Here is an 18,871-nt window from a genome sequence, read left to right as displayed (position 1 = left end):
CACAGCTGGGAAGTGTCTAAGGCCGGATTTGAACCTAGGACCTCCCGTCTCTAGGCCTGACTCTCACTCCACTGAGCTACCCAGCTGCCCCCCTGTGAGCTTTCTGAGGTACCCTCTGACCAGATCTCCTTGACCTTCTTCCATGTCCATCCTAGCTCCTGATATATTGCTAGAAGTGATGACAAAGGAAAGAAAACGTTCAGAAAGGAAAACTAATGAAGGGGAGGAAAAAGGACCTGCAATTGTTATTTATGGAGAAAGTGGGAGGTGCTGGTTCCCTTTGTGTAATCTTTTGTCACTAGTTTCTCATTTCCAAACCTGTGTTCTTCATTCATTGGCACAATGTCAGCATCACCTTTGTGTTTGCTGAGATATGTATTAATTTGGAGCAGTATTTTATAGTGACTAGATTCGAGATAGAGACAAGGAGACATGAGTTCTAATCCCACATCAGGCATCTAGGAGCTGTATGAGTTTGAGCAAGTCACTTACTATCTTTGTGCCTTAATTTCTTTATCTGTAAAATGATGGGAAGTTGGGCGCAATGCCCCATAAGGTCATCTTATAAGTTTATGGTGCCATCTTTGTTTTCCACAGCCAGTGATAGTATAAGATAGGCTTAAATAATCCTGGAATTTAATGGGGGTCAACCAGTTAAATTTTTTCAAAACTCTTACCTTCTGTCTTAGAATCGATAATAAATTCCAAGGCAGAAGAGCAGTAAGGGCTAGGCAATTGGGATTAAGTGACTTGCTCAGGGTCACACAGCTAGGAAATGTCTGAGACCACTTTTGAACCCAGGACCATCTCTGAGCCTGGTCCTCCATTCCCTGAGCCACCTAGCTGCCCCTAATATCTCTTTCTGATGATAATCATGTAATCATTAATCCCTTGGAATAAAGCTGATAGGAGTCTGGAGCCATGGGCCAAGCATTCTTGATTTCAAACAAAAAAAACAAACTAACAAAACTGTACAGCTCACTTCCTCCGGAGAGAGATGTGTACAACAGCTGTTGTGTGTTGGAGGGGGAGCTCCGGGAGAAGGGAAGTTTGTAGGCTGGGAGGCAATTCCTGTGCTTGGCAAGATCTAACCGACTCAGAGTTTCATCCTGCGTCTGCTCCAGTTTCCCACTTGTGCTTAGAAAAGACCGAATCTTTAAAAGAAGATCAGAATAATACTAAATAGAAAATAATAACAGCAGCTTATCGATGCTGGGCAAATTGCTTCCCTTATCAACCCTCTGGGAAACTCTTTAAAAGTTGCAGAAAAGGAGCTGGTCCTGCCTTAGAAAGGGAAGTTTTCACATCTGGGAGTTCTTTGTGTTACTGAAATCACATTTACGGTCTAGATAGCAGCTTGTCCCAAGACCCTTTCCAGCTGCTTAGCACAGGGCTGCCAAGTGAGCACTTGATAAAGACTTGTTGTGGGGCAGGCCAGGGAGCACAGTGGACAGAGCCCCAGGCCCAGAGACAAGAGAAGCAAACACAGAGTTTGTCAGTGTTTTGGTGAGTGTGGGTGGAAAGCAGGTCATTTTCATTTCACCTGGCATGTATTTAGTTCCCAAGAGGTACTGGGGAAAAAAAGGAGAGTATGAAAGGAGAATATGATGTGAAGAAACCCTGGATAGAATCCTGCTAGCAGTAGGACCCCAGCCTCTCTGGGGCTCAAGATTCCTCATCTATAAAATGAAGGGGGCGTGGGAGCAGCTAAGTGGCCCAATGGAGAGAGAGAGCTCGGACTAGAAACAGGAGGTCCTGGGTTCTAATGTGGCTTCAGACACTTCCTAGCTGTGTGTTCCTGGTCAAGTCACTTAACCCCTATTGCCTACCCTTACTGCTCTTCTGCCTTAGAACTGATACACAGTATTAGAATACTAAGATAGAAGGTAAGAGTTGTTTTTTATTTTATTTTACTTATTTTTTTCCTGAAGACTTTTAGAAACAGAGTTATCAGGCTTAGAGTCAGGAAGACTCATCTTCTCAAGTTCAGCTACAGCCCCTGACACTTCCTAACTGTGCGACCCTAGGCAAGTCACTCATCCCCCATTACCTAGCCCTTACCTCTCTTCTGCCTTAGAACCAATACCCAATATGGATTCTAAGACTGAAGGTAGGTTTTAAAGAAAATGAAGGGACTGGTTCTAATGATCTCTAAGGTCTTTTCCAGCCCTAAACCTATGGTTTTATGGACTTCATGGCAAAAATAAAGTCTTTTCCCTTAAATAATCATCATCACTAAGTCATCATCATCACTAACATTTGTATAGCACTTACTATGTGCCAGACCACTGTGTTAAATGCTTTACAAACACTATTTCACTTGATCTTCACAGCCTTGGGAAGTGGATGTCATTGTCATCCCCATTTTACAGATGGGAAAACAAAGGCAAACAAAGGTGAAGTGACTTGCCCAGTCACACAGCTAGCCAGAGTCTGAGGCCAGATAGGAACTGGAATCTTCCCAACTCTGAGCTAGGTAGCTCCATCTACTCTGCCTCCTAACCACCTACTCCTAGAAGTTTATACTTATATCTAGACTTCATTGGCTATTGGATATAAAATATATACAAAGTCATTTCAAGGTAACAACTCAAGCCTTGGTGATTCCCAGCCCAGCTCTCGTTCCTCTAGACCCCATAATCTCAACATCTCCAGTGCCTAATGAGTAGAAGAAAATGAGCATTTGGCTTCTAGACTCATAGCTGAGGACCAGATTGTTCCTGACTGTCTAAGAAGCAGAAATGTTGTCTTTCTCCTAAAGTACTACCTTTCTGGCCTCACAAACTTTGCCTACGATGTAGCCACACAAGCCACGTTGCCTTTGGTCAAGTTCTCCATTTATCAAAATTGTCTTTCCCAGCTACAAATCTGCCAGATCTGAGGAAGGAAAGGGGGGAGGGGAGGAGGTCCCTGCAGAAACAATGTTTCTAAACTTGATTTTTTTTAATTCTTTACCTTCTGTCTTAGAATGGATACTAAGTATAGGTTCAAAGACAGAAAATGTGATAAGGGCTAGGCAATAGGGATTAAGTGACTTGCTGATTCACAAAGCTAGGAAGTGTTTTGAACCCAGGTCCTCCCATCTCCTTGCTTATCTCTCTATTCAATGAGCCATCTAGCTGCCCCTATATACTATTTTCCTAGAGGTAAAAATAATAATAAAACGGGGAGCAACTGTCTTTTCTAGTACCGAAAAGAGCACCAAAAAACCCCCACACCATCCCTAAGATTTCAGATGTTATCAGGGAAGCAGACAAAACAGTATCTTCTCTAACAGCTGCTGTGAAAACATATCATATTATCCTCGTCTGAGAAAGCCCCACCAGTTGGAAATCTTACCGCTTGTTCCTCTGACAGGAACAGCGAGTAATAACCTTGATTCATTCAATAGACCGACATTGATTAAGTGTGTCTACAAGAAGGTAAATTTTGCCGAAGCTGTTCCATAAAATGCTCCGATTTTTTTTACCACGGGAAGACATGAGCAGGAGCAGGCTGTCAGGAGGAAATTACCTCTTCAAAAATGGGGGAAGGATACCAAGAGTAGAAATACACCAGTAAATATGGTGAGTCCTTACTGAATGAACCACCAAGGGCTGGAATTTGACATGGGGAGCGATTCGTTTCTTTTCAAAAAATATTTAAGCTTTTGGGGATGGGGGGGGGGATACTCTGCTAGGAGAAAGAGCCCGTCCCCTCGAGGAGTTGATGTTCTACATGCACATAAATGACTAAACATAATGTGGTTAGGAGAAGGAGAAAACAGGGGCAACTAGGTGGCCTGGTGGATAGAGAGCCAGACTCTGAGATGGGAGGTCCTGGGTTTAAATCAGATCTCAGACACTTCCTAGCTGTGTGACCCTGGGCAAGTCACATAATCCTGGTTGCCTAGCCCTCGCTGCTCTTCTACCTTGGAACCAATGAACAGTATTGATTCTAAGATGGAAATTAAAGGTTTTTAGGAAGAAGAGGAGGAGGAGAAATTACTAATAACAGGAGAGAATCTGGAAAGAAGAAAGAGGGTGGTCCCTAAGCTTTTCCTTGAAGAAAGATAAAGAACCTGAAGGGGCAGAGATGAGGAAGGAGGGAGTGAGTGTATTCCAGGAAGGCCTTGGATAAATGCAGGAAAATAGAAGGAATCGTGCATTTTAGGGAATCAGGGAATGGTATAATTTTTAAATACTTGGAAAAGGTTGAATGGAGCCAGATTGTGGGGGCACCTGAAATACTGAGAGAGAGAGAACACCACTGAAGCAAGGCATGGAATCTCCTCTTTCAAAAGTCTTTAATCAAGACTGCCTAGGTATAGAGTTGCCTAAAGCAGAAGGGTGAACTTTACAAAGAGATGCCATGATTTTCCCTTAATTTCTTTTTCTCAGAGGTGTGGGGTAAAGTAGGGGAAGAGAACAAATATTTATGAAGAACCCACCATATGCCAGGCATTGTGCTAACTGCTTTATAAATATTATCTTCTGGAGTAGAGAAAACGAATTCAGTGTATTGTTGTTCAATCCTTTTGGTAATATCCTACTCTTTACAACCCCATTTGGGCTTTTGTTGGCAGAGATATTGGACTAGTTTGCCATTTCCTTCCGTAGCTCATTTTACAGATGAGGAAAATGAGGTAAACAGGATTAAATGACTTACCCAGGGTCACACGTGTACTTGGTATTTAAGGCTAGATTTGAACTCAGGAAGATGAGTCTTCCTGATTGTGAACCCAGTATTCTATCCACTGAGCCACCTAGCTACCCATGTATTGATTACCTGTTACTTATTTGGGGGGGAGGGGATTTTAATTAAGAATTATTTTTCCATGGTTACAAGATTCATGTTCTTTCCCTCCCCTCTCTCCACCCCCCTCCCATAGCCAACAAGCAATTCCACTGGGTTTTACATGTGTCATTGATCAAGACCTATTTCCATATTGTTGATATTTGCACTAGAGCGATTGTTTAGAGTCTACATCCCCAACCATATCCCCATTGACCCATATGATCAAGCAAAAGCTTTTGTTCTTTGTTTCTACTTCCATAGTTCTTTCTCTGGATATGGATAGCATTCTTTCACATAAGTCCCTCAGAATTGTCCTGGATCATTGCATTGCTGCTAGTAGAGAAGTCCATTATGTTCAATTTTGCCACAGTGTATCCATCTCTGTGTACAATGTTCTCCGGGTTCTGCTCCTTTCACTCTGCATCACTTCCTGGAGGTCATTCCAGTTCACATGGAATTCCTCCAGTTCTTTATTCCTTTGAGCACAATAGTATTCCATCACCAACAGATACCGTAATTTGTTCAGCCATTCCCCAATTGAAGGGCATCCCCTCATTTTCCAATTTTTTTGCCACCACAAAGAGCGCAGCTATAAATATTTTTGTGCAAGTCTTTTTCCTTATGATCTCTTTTTTTTGTGGGGGTGGGGGAGGCATAAACCCAACAATGATATGGCTGGATCAAATACCCATTGCTTATTGAGAGACACTTTGGGAGAGTTTGGGTTGCAAAAAGTTGGAGATCTGCTTATTCTGTAGGCATCCAGGATATTTGGGTTTGAATCCTGGCTATTCATATGACCATAAACCTCAGATTTCTCTTGTAAGATGGGGTGGTTGTGAGAAAAGTGCCTTATAAATCTTAAAATATTCTAGAAACAGGGGGCAGCTGGGTAGCTCAGTGGATTGAGAGCCAGGCCTAGAGACGGGAGGTTCTAGGTTCAAATCCGGCCTCAGACACTTCCCAGCTGTGTGACCCTGGGCAAGTTACTTGACCCCCATTGCCTACCCTTACCACTCTTCCACCTATAAAGTCAATACACAGAAGTTAAGGGTTTAAAAAATTAAAAAATTCTAGAAACAGCAGTGATTATACTAGTGTTATTTTGGATTGAATCTATGATTTCATTGCTGTAATGAATTCCCAATAAGGAGTCTTACTCTAAATCCATGTAGATTTAGATATTAAAAGAGCGATTCTTTTTTATAAAGATATTTTATTTTGACCAATTATATGTAATAACAAATTTCCACATTTTCCGAAGTTATATGATCCAAATTGTCTCTCTCCCACCTCCCTGAGTGGCACGCATTTTGATCAGGGTCATACGTGTGTTATCATGCAAAACATTTCCATATTGTTCATTTTTGTAAGAGAATAATCATATAAAACCAAAACCCCCAAATAAACTAAAGTGAAATAGAATGCTTTAATCTATATCTTCCCCCCACAGATATAGATTTCTCTGGAGGCAGATAGCACTCTTTGTACACAGTAACAGCAATATTGTGGAATGATCAATGTTAGACTTTTACAAAGATCCTGGACAATTCTGAGGGACTCCAGACAATGTTCTCCTGGTTCTGCAAAGGAGGGATTCTTAACCTTTTTTGTGGTTTGGACCCCTTTGGCAGCCTGGTGAAAACTTATGGACCCCTTTCAGAGCAGTGTTTTATAATGGTTAAAATAAAATCCGCAAGGGGTAGCTAGGTGTTTCAGAACCACTCCTGGAGATGGAAGGGCTTGGGTTCAAATTTAGGCTCAGACACTTCCTAGCTGGGTGACCCTGAGCAAGTCAACTAATGCCCATTAAGAGAGCCCTTAGGAGGCAGCTGGGTGGCTCAGTGGATTAAGTCAGGCCTAGAGATGGGAAGTCCTGGGTTCAAATCTGGCATCAGACACTTCCTAGCTGGGTGACCCTGGGCAAGTCACTTAACCCCCATTGCCTAGCCCTTACCACTCTTCTGCCTTAGAATCACTAGGGTTGATTCTAAGACAGGGTAAGAAGTTCTCTAAAAAAGAACAAATAAAATACCTATAATTATGAAGAAAACCACATCTTTTGAAATACAGTTATTAAAAACAATCTCGTGGCCCCCAGTCTTAGAGAGCTGCCCATGGTCCTGAAGAATTATGACTTGCTCAGGGTCATACCCCCAGGATGTCTCAGAGGTGGGACTTCTGGGCTCTAGCCCAGCCTTCTCTCTGTACTATGTTCCCTGTTATTAATTATTATTATTATTCCCCATTTACAAGTACAGAATAGCCAGCTTGCCAGAGCCTCTATGTTAGACCCAAACAGATCCTGGGCTGCCAACATGTGGCATTTCCCTGTTTCTTCCTCTCCCCTGTCTTCACAGGCTCAGATGCCTCCTCAAATTGGTTCAGGATATAAACTAGCATGCATGGAAGGACTAGGCTAGAATTCCAGGTGTGGAGTTCTTTTTTATTTTTTATTTTTAACCCTTACCTTCTCTTCTGGTAGGAATTTAAGACAGAAGTGCAGCAAGGGCTAGGCAAAGTGGGTAAGATGACTTGTTCAGGGTCACAAAGCCAGGAAGTGCCTGAGGACCATTAGAACCCAGGTCCTTTTGTCTTCCAGCAAGGTGCTCTTTCCACCACCTGGCTGTCCCCAAGGTATAGAGTTCTAGCATTTTCTTAAGTTACCAAGAATATGGGGGAATTCCCCTTGTCTCCACCTCCCAAATGGTAGAGCAGATCTGGAATCAGAGGGAGTGGAAGTCCGTCTGTAAACCGTGGCCAAGTGATTGCTCCTAATTGGGTTTTGGTTTCTTCACTTAAAATGTGAGAGAATTGGGGCAACTAGGGTGACTCCAGGGCTGGACTGAGTTCAAATCTGCCCTCAGATACTCCCTAGTTGTGTGACTCTGAGTAAGTCACTTAAATCCAGTTACCTTGCCCTTCTTCTAGCTGCTCTTCTGCCTTGTAACCAATATTTAGTATTGATTCTAGAACAGAAGGGAAGAGTTGTTTTTCTTTTGTTTTCTTAAAAAAAAACCCTTACCTTCCTTATTGGCTCCAATGCAGAAGAAGAGTGGTAAGGGCTAGGCAATGGGGGTCAAGTGACTTGCCCAGGGTCACACAGCTGGAAAGTGTCTGAGGTCATATTTGAACCTAGGACCTTCCATCTCTAGGCCTGGCTCTCAATCCACTGAGCTACCCAGCTGCCTCCTGGAAGAGTTTTTAAAAGAAAGAAAAGTGAGAGAAATTCTACTTCATCTCTGAGATATCTTCTAGCTCTAGACGGCATGTAAGCCGTTTTTCTGTTTGAGTGAGCTCTGTGAGAGGGGGAACCACTTCATTTTTGTGTCTGAGCCCCCCATGCCTAGCCCCTAGGAGATGCATAATGAAAACTTTCTGCCTGATCAATTCTACAAGCCTGAAAAGGCTTGTAAATATTTGTTTGGTAATGGAGAATTGTGATGATGGTGAACTTCTTTCTTTAGAACTAGAAAATCTGTCTGCCCCTGCCCCTACTTCTGGGCTCCATCCAGATAGATGGTTTCTTTTTAACCCTTTACCTTATTAGTATCAGTTCTTTGTTTTTAAACCCTTACCCTTCATCTTAGAATCACTACTGTGTACTGGCTCTAAGGCAGAAGAGTAGTAAAGGCTAGGCAATGGGGGTAAGTGACTTCCCCAGGGTCACACAGCTAGAAAGTGTCTGAGGCTAGATTTGAACCCAAATTCCTCCAGCTCCAACCCTGGAACTCTATCCACTGTGCTACCTAGCTGCCCCTTGGACTGCAGATGGTCTTAAGGGTAACTGCTACCTGAGCTGTATAATCAAAGTAAGTGATTTGGCAGGACTTATTTCCTATACAGCGATGCCATTTTTATGACATCCTTATAGTTAGCAGAATGAAAGGTCACTGTGGACTGTGGCTCTTATCTGGGTTCTTCCACCTGAGCCAGAGTTTTGGCAAATGCTATTTTGGCTATCAAAGCAGGCGGCCAGCACTCAGGGTATAACTTGCCAGGTGGGATGAGTGGCCTAGGAAAAGTGGAGTCACCGCTGATGCCTTGTATTGCAGTTCTCCAAAGAAAGACATATCATGGACAGGACCCCCGAGAGGCTGCTAAAGAAAGAATTGGAAGAGGAGCTACAACTCAGTGGAGAAGACTTACGCAGCCATGCCTGGTATCACGGACGCATTCCCCGACAGGTATCTCTGGTTTCCAGAATCCTCTTGTCTCTCCATCTCTTTCTTCACAGCAAATAGAGAAGGTGGACTTTCCCAGGTCAGCAAAACCACTCCAAACTATATTACATTTTGAGACTTTTATAGGAGTTCCGGTGTAGTTAAAAGGAAAGAGATTCCAGCAGGAGCAGGAGCAGGAGCAGGAGCAGTCTACATCATGTGTAATCTGCTGTTTACTTAACACACCCTCTTCTATAAAGTAACCCTGGGGAGGTGTTGGGATCAGAAATCCAAAGTCCATTCCTGTTTGAGCTCATCCTGAGAGCTGAGTAAACAGAGCCGGAATGGGATTAAAAACAGGAAGTCTTTTAATTTTCACATATATATGGATGGATGGATGGAAATGATGAATGGATGAATGAATGGATGGATGGATGGAAATGATGAATGGATGAATGAATGGATGGATGGATATGATAGATGGATGGGTGGATATGTTGGATGGATAGATGGATGGGATAGATATAATGAATGGATAGATGGATGGGATGGACATGATGAATGGATGAATGGATGGATGGATATGATAGATGGATGGATGGAATGGATATGATGGATGGATGAATGAATGGATGCATATGATAGATGGATGGATGGGATGGATATGATGGATGAATGAATGAATGAATGGATGGATATGATAGATAGATAGATGGATGGATAGGATGGATGGATGGATATGATAGATGGATGGATAGGATGGATGGATGTATAGGATGTATATGATTGGATGGATGGATGGGATGGATAGGATGGATGAATGAATGGATGCATATGATGGATGGGATGGATATGATGAATTGATGAATGAATGGATGCATATGATGGATGGATGGATGGGATGGGATGGATATGATGAATTGATGAATGAATGGATGCATATGATGGATGGATGGGATGGGATGGATATGATGGATGAATGAATGGATGGGTGGATGGGATGGATATGATGGATGAATGAATGAATGGATGGGTGGATGGGATGGATATGATGGATGGATGGATAGGATGGATGGATGGATAGGATGAATAGATGAATGGGATGGATGTATATCTGTACACCTACATAGATAGATATGTATGTATATATGTAGATATAGGTGGATATAATTATAAAAATAGATAGCTATATGGATAGCTATTTATAAAAATATATAGATGGCCCTATCTTTTTCCGTGGATAGAGATAGATAGAAATAGGAACATGTGTGTATGAATTCAGCTCTAAATCTTTCAGATATCTATCTAAATATCAATATCTTTATCTCTATCTTTTTCTATAGGTAGAGATAGAAATAGAAATCTACATGTCTGTATGTGTGGATTCAGCTGTAAATCTTCTAGATAACTGGTGGATGTATATGTATACATGTATGTATAGGTGTAGATAGATATAGATGTGTATTTAGACAGATACAGGCATAAAGATATACATAGATCTAGACAGAAAGATAGATTGATAGAGACAGATAGAAAGATAGGTGATTAAATAGTTGATAGATAGATAGATAGATAGATATTCCCATCTTTATAGAGATAAAAATAGAGGCACATGCATGAATGAATTTAGCTCTAAATCTTTCATTTTTGCATTGTTGGTGGAACTTGTGATTCAGTAAGACCATTTTGGAAAGCGATATGGAACTGTGCAAATAAAGTGATTAAAATTTCCATACTCAGAGATTCCATTATTATGTATATATTCCAGAGGTCATTGAGAAGAAGGAAGCCCCTCTACATGCCAAAATATTTATTTTTTTGTGTGTGATAGTAAAGAATTGAAAATAAAGCAGACGCCCATTAATTAGGGAATGCCCATACAACTTAAGGGACCTGAAAGTAATGGGGCATTACTGTACTATAAGAAATGATGAATGCAATCCATTCAGAGAAGCATGGAAAGATCTAATAAACCGATTTAGAGTGAAGCCAATAGAACCAAGAAAATAACATACAAAATGAGCATAATGTACAATCTGACCAAAATAATGTAATTGGAATGAACAATCACATACAAATTAAAAATGAATGTAAGAAAATTATAAAGAATAAATATGGCTCAAAAGAAGAAACATGAGGCAATCCTCTTACCCCCCCCTCTTTTGACAAGGTGGGAGGTCCACAAGTCATTGCATCTGTTTTCAGATTTTTTCTATGTATTGTTCAGTTATTTTTTTCCCCATTTTTTTGTCTTTAGAAAATAGTTTGTTGTATAGCTTGGCTGTCAGTGTTAAGGAAGGGGATATTAGGGGAATTGTGATGTAAAAAAAAGGACATGAAAAGAGCATGTTAAGAAAATACATTTAGCTCATTTAAAGAGGAAGAATGTCCCAGAAAAACAATTTCATCATCCTAAAAGGGTCGGGGTGAGAGAAACAATAACCTAGAATCCAATGGGGTACCCATCGATGGGGGAATAGCTGAACAAATTGTGATGTATGAATGCGCTGAAACATTTTTTCATCATGAGAAATGACAAAATAGATAACTGCAGGAAATCCTGCTTAGTATGAACTGTTACAGGGTGAAATAAGGAGGACCAGGAGAAGTGTTTGTACCAGGACAATTTTGTAAAGAAAAACAACTTTGAAAGACTTAAGAACTCTGATCCATGAAATAACCAACCATATCTTCAGAAGACTGAAAATGACGCATGACACCCACCTCCTAGCAGGGAGTCAAAAGACTTGGGGTACAGGAGATTTAGTTACTGGTCATGACTTTGTGACATGTATTTGAACATGGATTTGGTTTGCTTGATTTGGCTTAAACAAAGGTTGCTTTTTTTTTTTCCTCCCTTTCAGTTGTGAATAGAGGGCAGGGGTTACGGGGGCAGAAAGTGGATGCTGAAAAAAAAGGCCATTGTAACATTTTTTTAAATGCATAGAATAGAACAAAGGAAGTTCAGATAGATCAATTGGAATTTATATTACATTATATAATTTTCATTATACTTTTTCCCCTCCAAAAGCAAGCTTCTTCAGCAATTTCAGCAATTTAAAAGGCAGCTAGACAGCAAAGTGGAGAAAGTACCAGGCTTGGAGTCAGAAAGATCTGGGTTCAAATATGGCCTTACATACTTCCTAGCTATGTGGCCCTGGACAACTCACTGAACCCCAATTACCTAGCCATTGCTGCTTTTCTGTCTTAGCATTAATGATTTTTATTATACTTTTTCCCCCTCCAAAAAGGGGAAAACCCCTTAAGATCTCTTGATGCTAAGACAGAAGGTAAGGGTTTTCTTAAAAAAAAAAAAAAAAAAATTTAAGGAAGGAAAAGAGGAGAAACTAGGTGGTTCAGTGGATAGAGAGCCAGTCCTGGAGTTGGAAGGACCTGGGTTCAAATTTGACCTCAAAGGGGCAGCTGGGTAGCTCAGTGGATTTGAGAGTCAGACCTAGAGATAGGAGGTCCTAGGTTCAAATATGACCTCAGACACGTCCCAGCCGTGTGACCCTGGGCAAGTCACTTAACCCCCATTGCCCACCCATACCACTCTTCCACCTAGGAGCCAATACACAGAAGTTAAGGGTTAAAAACAAAACAAAATAAAACAAAACTTGGCCTCAAATACTTCCTAGCTATCTGACCCTAGGCGAGCCACTTAACTTGCCTAGCTCTCACCCCTCTTCTGCCTTGGAACCAATATTTAATATTCTAAGACAGAAGGTAAGGATTTTTTGTTTTGTTTAAAGTAGAAAAAAATAGCAATTTCACAATTTAGCCTTTTGTGTTCTGCTGATTGTTTGGAAATATTCTCTCTCGGAGGTGTTCAGAATTAAAAAAAAGAAAAGAAAATCATTGACCTCATTATGATGTGATGGTAATTCTCATTTCCGTAGATTACTTGCTTAGCTAAAATACCTCTCTTCCACAACTGTGGCAGAGAAAACTAAATTTGCATTTACTAGGCACTAAAAAGTCAAAAGAGCCTAGGGAGCAGAGAAAGACCAGAAACAGGACAGTTTTGCCTATGAGACATATAAAAGGAAAAGTCATGGGATACCATTTCCTTCTTGTTCTGTCTTCAAAAAGTTTATTTATCTGATCCAAGATAAATTTAATATTTGAATAGTCTGGCATTTTGAAAAAAGAAATTTGAAAGCACAAAAGAAAATGTTAGCATCCCCGGCAGTTTCATCTGAAGACATGGGTCATTCACGATAATAAGTAATAAGATCGACTCTCTCGTTTCTGCCTTTCCTGTGGTTTTACCCTAAAGGTGTCCGAGAGTCTCGTGCAGCGAGACGGAGACTTCTTGGTGAGGGACTCTCTCTCTAGCCCTGGGAACTTCGTCTTGACCTGCCAGTGGAAGAACACAGCCCAGCACTTCAAGATCAGCAAGACCATCCTCCGTCTCAACGAAGCCTACTGCCGCATCCAGTACCAGTTTGACCAGGAAAGTTTTGACACCATCCCAGGCTTAGTGAGGTGCTACGTGGGGAATCGAAGGCCCATCTCTCAGCAGAGCGGGGCGATTATTTTTCAGCCCATCAATAGGACTGTGCCCCTGAGATGTCTGGAGGAGAGGTATGGTTCTTCTCCTGCCCGGTCCAGAGATTATAGCCTCTCCGAGGGAAAAATAGAAACCACTAAAAGACTGAGCCTCAATATGTGCAATGTGCCGTCTCGAGAACAGAGTTTGGCCAGAGGAAATCTTCTAAGGTAGGTTCTTCCAAAGTGAGAGACGTTCAATCAAACGCAGCTCAACAAATGTCTATTCAATTCTGGCTGAGTGGGAAGCCTTCATTTTATAGATGGGTAAACTGAGGACGGAGGACCTTAAGTAACTGGTTCAAGGTCTTAGAGGCAGTCCATGTCCATGATGGGATTTCAACCTAAGTTCTTTGTCACCGGAGCAGCACTCTTTCCCTTATACACATAGATATAAATAAATACAAGGCATATACTAAATTGCACAAGATAACTTAAAGGGAGAGAATTTTTTTAAATGGTAGGGAGTAGATTTTATTTTTTTTTTCTAATTTTTTAATAGAAAATTTTATTTAATTAATTTAGAATATTTTCCCACGATTACAAGATTTATGTTCTTTCCCTCCCCTCCCATCCCTCTTTGGTAGCCGACATGCAATTCCACTGGGTTTTAAATGTGTCATTGATCAAGACCTATTTCTATATTATTGATATTTGCATTAGGGTGATCACTTAGAACAGTGATTCCCAAAGTGGGCGCTACCGCCCCCTGGTGGGTGCTGCAGCCATCCAGGGAGGCGGTGATGGCCACAGGTGCACTAATCTTTCCTATTAATTGCTATTAAAATTTTTAAAAAATTTCCAGGGGGCTAAGTAATATTTTTTCTGGAAAGGGGGCGGTAGGCCAAAAAAGTTTGGGAACCACTGGCATAGAGCCTACATCCCCGACCATGTCCCCATCGACCGATGTGATCAGGCAGTTGTTTTTCTTTTGTGTTTCTACTTAGGGAGTGGATTTTAAAAGGCCCATTTAGGAGTTAATAGTCCTGCCTAGAACTTCCAGATGTAGATAGGTAAAATGTTAAATATGCCCTGGGTTGGGCATTCCAAAGGAGTGGCATGGCATGAGGAGAATGTGGAGATAGGAAAATGCAAGTCATGTTCGGAGAATGATGAATACATGGGTGTTTTTATTCAATAAATGAATGCTATTATTCATTATTGCCCAACATTATTGGATATAGGGTTCACGTAGGGAAATATGTAAAGGGAGGTTGGGGGAGAATATGGAAGACTTTGAATTCTAGTCTGAGGGACTTGGATTTTTCTCCTGTAAACACTGGAGAGCTGTTGAAAGGGTTTGAGTAGAAACATGGTCCAAGGGAGCTTTTAGGATTATTCATTTGCTCGTGGGGAGTGGATGGGGAGCCAGCCTTGGCCCCAGAAAGACCCAGGTTCAAGCCCTATATTTTAAAAATAACCGCTTTGGGATGCTGGGCATGTCTTTGAACTTCCCATGGCTTAGACCAGCTCTACAAAGGATAGAGAAGAGGGAATTTCCCCCATGCAAGAGTTTTCTGCATGAGTGAAATTCCTAGTCCAGACCCTATCCCAGGCTTCATCCTCTGGAAGTGTGCGGCAGAATGGTTTGGAGGAAGGAGAGGCTATAGACAGACCTATGCACTTCCCCCTTGGGCTTCTCCTACCGTTAGCCTTCGTGCATTCTGCCTCCTGCAATGCCCAGGGTCCACCCTGGCTGAGTAGCCAAATGCTACTTAGCCTTTAAAACCCAGACCAATTCTTGGCTCTTGTAGCTTCCCTGGCTACCTCCTGCCTAAAAGGATTGCCTCCTTCTAGTGTCCCAATGTGAGATGGTGGTAGAGGTGGGAATGGAGAGGAACATATGAGAGATGCTCAGAAGGACGGCTCAGTGGGACTTGGTGCCAACCTGGATAGGAAGGAGAAGGTGACTGAGGATACAAGGGAAATGGGCCATACCATTAATAGTTATTGGGTAAGGAAAGAGGAAGCTGGGTAAGTCAGTGGATTGAGAGATAATGGGCTCAAATTTTAATTTTATTTAATTGATTAATTAAGAAAAGTTTTCCATGGTTACAAGATTCATGTTCTTTCTCTCCCCTTCTCCCACCCTCCTTCCATAGCCAACGCACAATTCCACTGGGTTTTGCGTGTGCCATTGATCAAGACCTATTTCCATATTATTGATAGTTGCTCTAGGGTGATCATTTAAGAGTCAATATCCCAGTCATATCCCCATCGACCTGTATGATTAGGCAGCTGTTTTTCTTCTGTGTTTCTGCTCAATGGGTTCAAATCTAATCTTAGACTTCCTAGATGTGTGAGGCTGGGCAAGTCGCTTAATCCCCATTGTCTAATCCTTACTGCTTTTCTGCCCTAGAAGTAATACATAGTATTGATTCTATGATGGAGGGAATAGTTTGTTTTTTAAATTAAAAATAGTTGTTGAATATTCAAGAAGAGCCAAGTGGTTACTTGGCAGGTATATTGAATGAAGGGAAATGGTAAGACAACCAAATGGAAAAGACCACTAGATAGCTAGAAATTAGTGTCTTGAACCAGAGGAGAAATTAAGGCAGGGTATACAAATAGCCTATTAGAAATTTGAATGTAGCTCTTCTGTCATGTCTATGCCCTCCTCCTCCAAGACATCTTTTTTTCCTCCAGTCTAAACGCCTCCAATTTTTTCAACTGATTCTTAGATGACATAAACTCAGGGACCTTTTCCCTCCTTGGGGCTTATTCCAGGTTATCGATATCCTTCCCAGTTCATGATGACCAAAACTGAGCCAGGATACTGCAGAAGTGGTCTGGCCAGGGCAGAGAACTGTGGAACTCTTTGCTTTCCTCATCTTGGAAACTGATTTTCAACACAGACTAGGGTTTTTACAATAGCTTTTTTTGATAGCCTTATTACCTTGTGGACTGAGCTTGGAATCCATTAAGATCTCCAACTCTTTTTTTCAGGCAACAGGTATTTTAAGCCTCTGGGTTCTAATCCTGCCACTATTTATAGTCTGTGGGCAAAGTCACATAAACACCCTAGACTTCAGTTTCTTTGTAAAAGGGCAGGAATGGGTGCTGGTCTCTAAGCCCCCTTTTAATTCTCAATTCTGTGGCCTTAGGAGTTAGGATCTGGAGATTTAAATGGGAGGAAAGGGGGTGTATATATGTATATATGATTGGCGGTATGTCTGGCTCTGTGTATGTGTGTGTATGTGTGTCTGTCTGTCTGTCTGTGTATCAGGGTCTGTTGGGTTGGGAATGAAAAATCTAAAGGGATTTGGGGTTTTGGAACTGGTGGAAAAATCCTCCAGGTGATGGCATCTTGCCCCAGTGTGAAACGTGGACTCCAGTTGGAAGCCCAAGATTTCCTTTACTCCATCATCCCTGGCAGCCAGTAGTGTGTGATGGTGTCTGGAGCCAATGAATGGCATTTATGATGTAGTCAGGTTACATTCCAGACCTTGTTCCGGGTTGGGACAGGATGACAGGGCTCAGCTGTCCTGCCTGCTGTGATCACTCTGCTCCGGAGTTGGAATATCACTTTACTGAAACCATTTCCCTTTGGAGATTACCCTCTGCCTCCGCTTATCATTGAGGGGTTGCTGGTTTCGAGGAATGCCTCTGTTGTTGAAGGGGATTTTTTTTTTTCCTTTGAGGCTTACAAAGGTAGGAAAAAAAAAAGAACAACAAAAAATGTCCCTCCTCCTTTCTGAGTGCTCTGGGGCCACAAATCAGGAATGTCCAGAGCTGGTGGCATTCAGTTACAATTTGGCTGCTATTTGCTTTGCAAAGTGGAGCTTCGCAGGCCCTCTTTTGATCTGGAGGGATTTTTCCTGATTCGTGGAAAATGAGGAAGCCAAGGTGGTGAAGCTCCTTAGGGCCCTCATTAAGCCCTTCTCTGAACCTTGCATTGACTCTCATACAGGGGAGAGAGCGGTGATTTGGGAGGGGAAAGGATCTGGGTTGAAATTCAGTCCTTGGTATGACTTTGGGCAATTCACTTAATTTCAGATTCTTCTTGGTGAGATGAGAGGATTTGGAGAAAGGGGTCTTTGATGGCTCTTCCCGCTCTAGATCGGATGCCTAAAATATAGTTTAAAAAAACCTTTCCCATGCTGTCACTCAGCAATCTAAGGAGTCCCCTGTAAGCAAACCAGGGTGGTTTCTTCTCTGACTTTTTCTGATCTTTCTGGGATCCTGAGATTTGCACTGAAAAGGAAATGGCCCGGCAATCGCTTGGAAACTCGTAACTCAGCGGTAGTGGTTGTTGACATAGGGAAACTGCTGTGAAAATTGCATGTTAGCTAAAACAAGTCATTTGCACCAAGTCTCCAAGTAATTTTAGGCTTTGCTGAAATGGTGCATAGTAGTTAGCTAGATTTTCCTGGGAGTATCCCGAAACTTTCCCTTTCCTCCCACCCCATCATCTCCCATCACCCTCTCAGCCTCATTCAACAGGATGGGACTGGTTGGATGAGCAAACACTCTAGGATTTCAATCCAGCTGTTCTGTCCTCTCTGGGGAGAGGGGACTAAAGAGGGCACATGTAACAACTGAGCACTTGTCTTTTTTTTTTTTTTTTTTTTTTATTGGGTTTTGGTTGTTGGGTTTTTTTCCCTTTAGATCAGTACTTTTTAACCTACCAGCCAAAATGCTGTTCTTACTGCTGATTTTAAAAAATGAAATGATGATGTTGTTTAATTTTGTTTCTTTTTTGTGACATGTTTCTACCTTCCTTTGTGTTTCCCTTCAGAAATAAAGAAAAAAGTGGGAGCCAACCTGCGTGTCTGGATCACATGCAGGATAAAAGGTCCTTGTCCCTCAAGGCCCACCAGTCAGAAAGCTACCTGCCAATTGGTACGTCCCAAGGAATTCTGACATGATTCAGCCTTTCCGTTCCTATCCCCACTCCCTTTCTTTACTGGCACAATAGAAGTGGTGATAAAAATGGGAAAGGCAGGAATAAACATTTATGTGGTACCTGCTAGGTGCCAGGCTCTGGACTAAGTGCTTTGTAATTGTTTCATTTGATCTTTACAACAACCTTGGGAGGTCAGTGCTATTTATTATCTCCATTTTACATTTGAGGAAACTGAGGCAAACTGAGGGTAAGTGACGTGCTTGGGCCACACACATAGTGAGTGGCCAAGACAGGATTTCAATTCAGGTCTGTGCTAAATAGTCGTGTTTTAGTTCAGCTGAACTTTTTTAAAGTGCCTCCTACTTGCCAGGCATGTACTTCAAGTTTTATGAAACATTTTCTTTTTAACTACCCTAAAAAGTAGGTACGGTAGTATATATACATACACACACACAAATATACAGACATATATAGTGTTTATGTTTATTTATATTTATATATTTATATATATATATATATATATATATTTCCATAT

General features: G+C 41.6%; 1 protein-coding gene across 2 annotated transcripts in view; it reads left to right on the top strand.

Moving 5' to 3' along the window:
• The window catches only part of BCAR3 (BCAR3 adaptor protein, NSP family member), a 157,193-nt gene that overhangs the window by 116,555 nt on the left and 21,767 nt on the right, over positions 1-18,871 (top strand). For both annotated transcript variants that reach the window (XM_044672004.1, XM_044672005.1), the window contains 3 exons: positions 8,832-8,963; positions 13,219-13,661; positions 18,229-18,332. In XM_044672004.1, coding sequence (XP_044527939.1) covers positions 8,832-8,963; positions 13,219-13,661; positions 18,229-18,332 — 679 coding nt within the window. The remainder of the gene's footprint in view (positions 1-8,831; positions 8,964-13,218; positions 13,662-18,228; positions 18,333-18,871) is intronic.

Source organism: Gracilinanus agilis, chromosome 4 (assembly GCF_016433145.1).
Source record: "Gracilinanus agilis isolate LMUSP501 chromosome 4, AgileGrace, whole genome shotgun sequence".
NCBI lineage: Eukaryota > Metazoa > Chordata > Mammalia > Didelphimorphia > Didelphidae > Gracilinanus > Gracilinanus agilis.
This window is presented reverse-complemented; position numbering and strand designations above follow the sequence as displayed.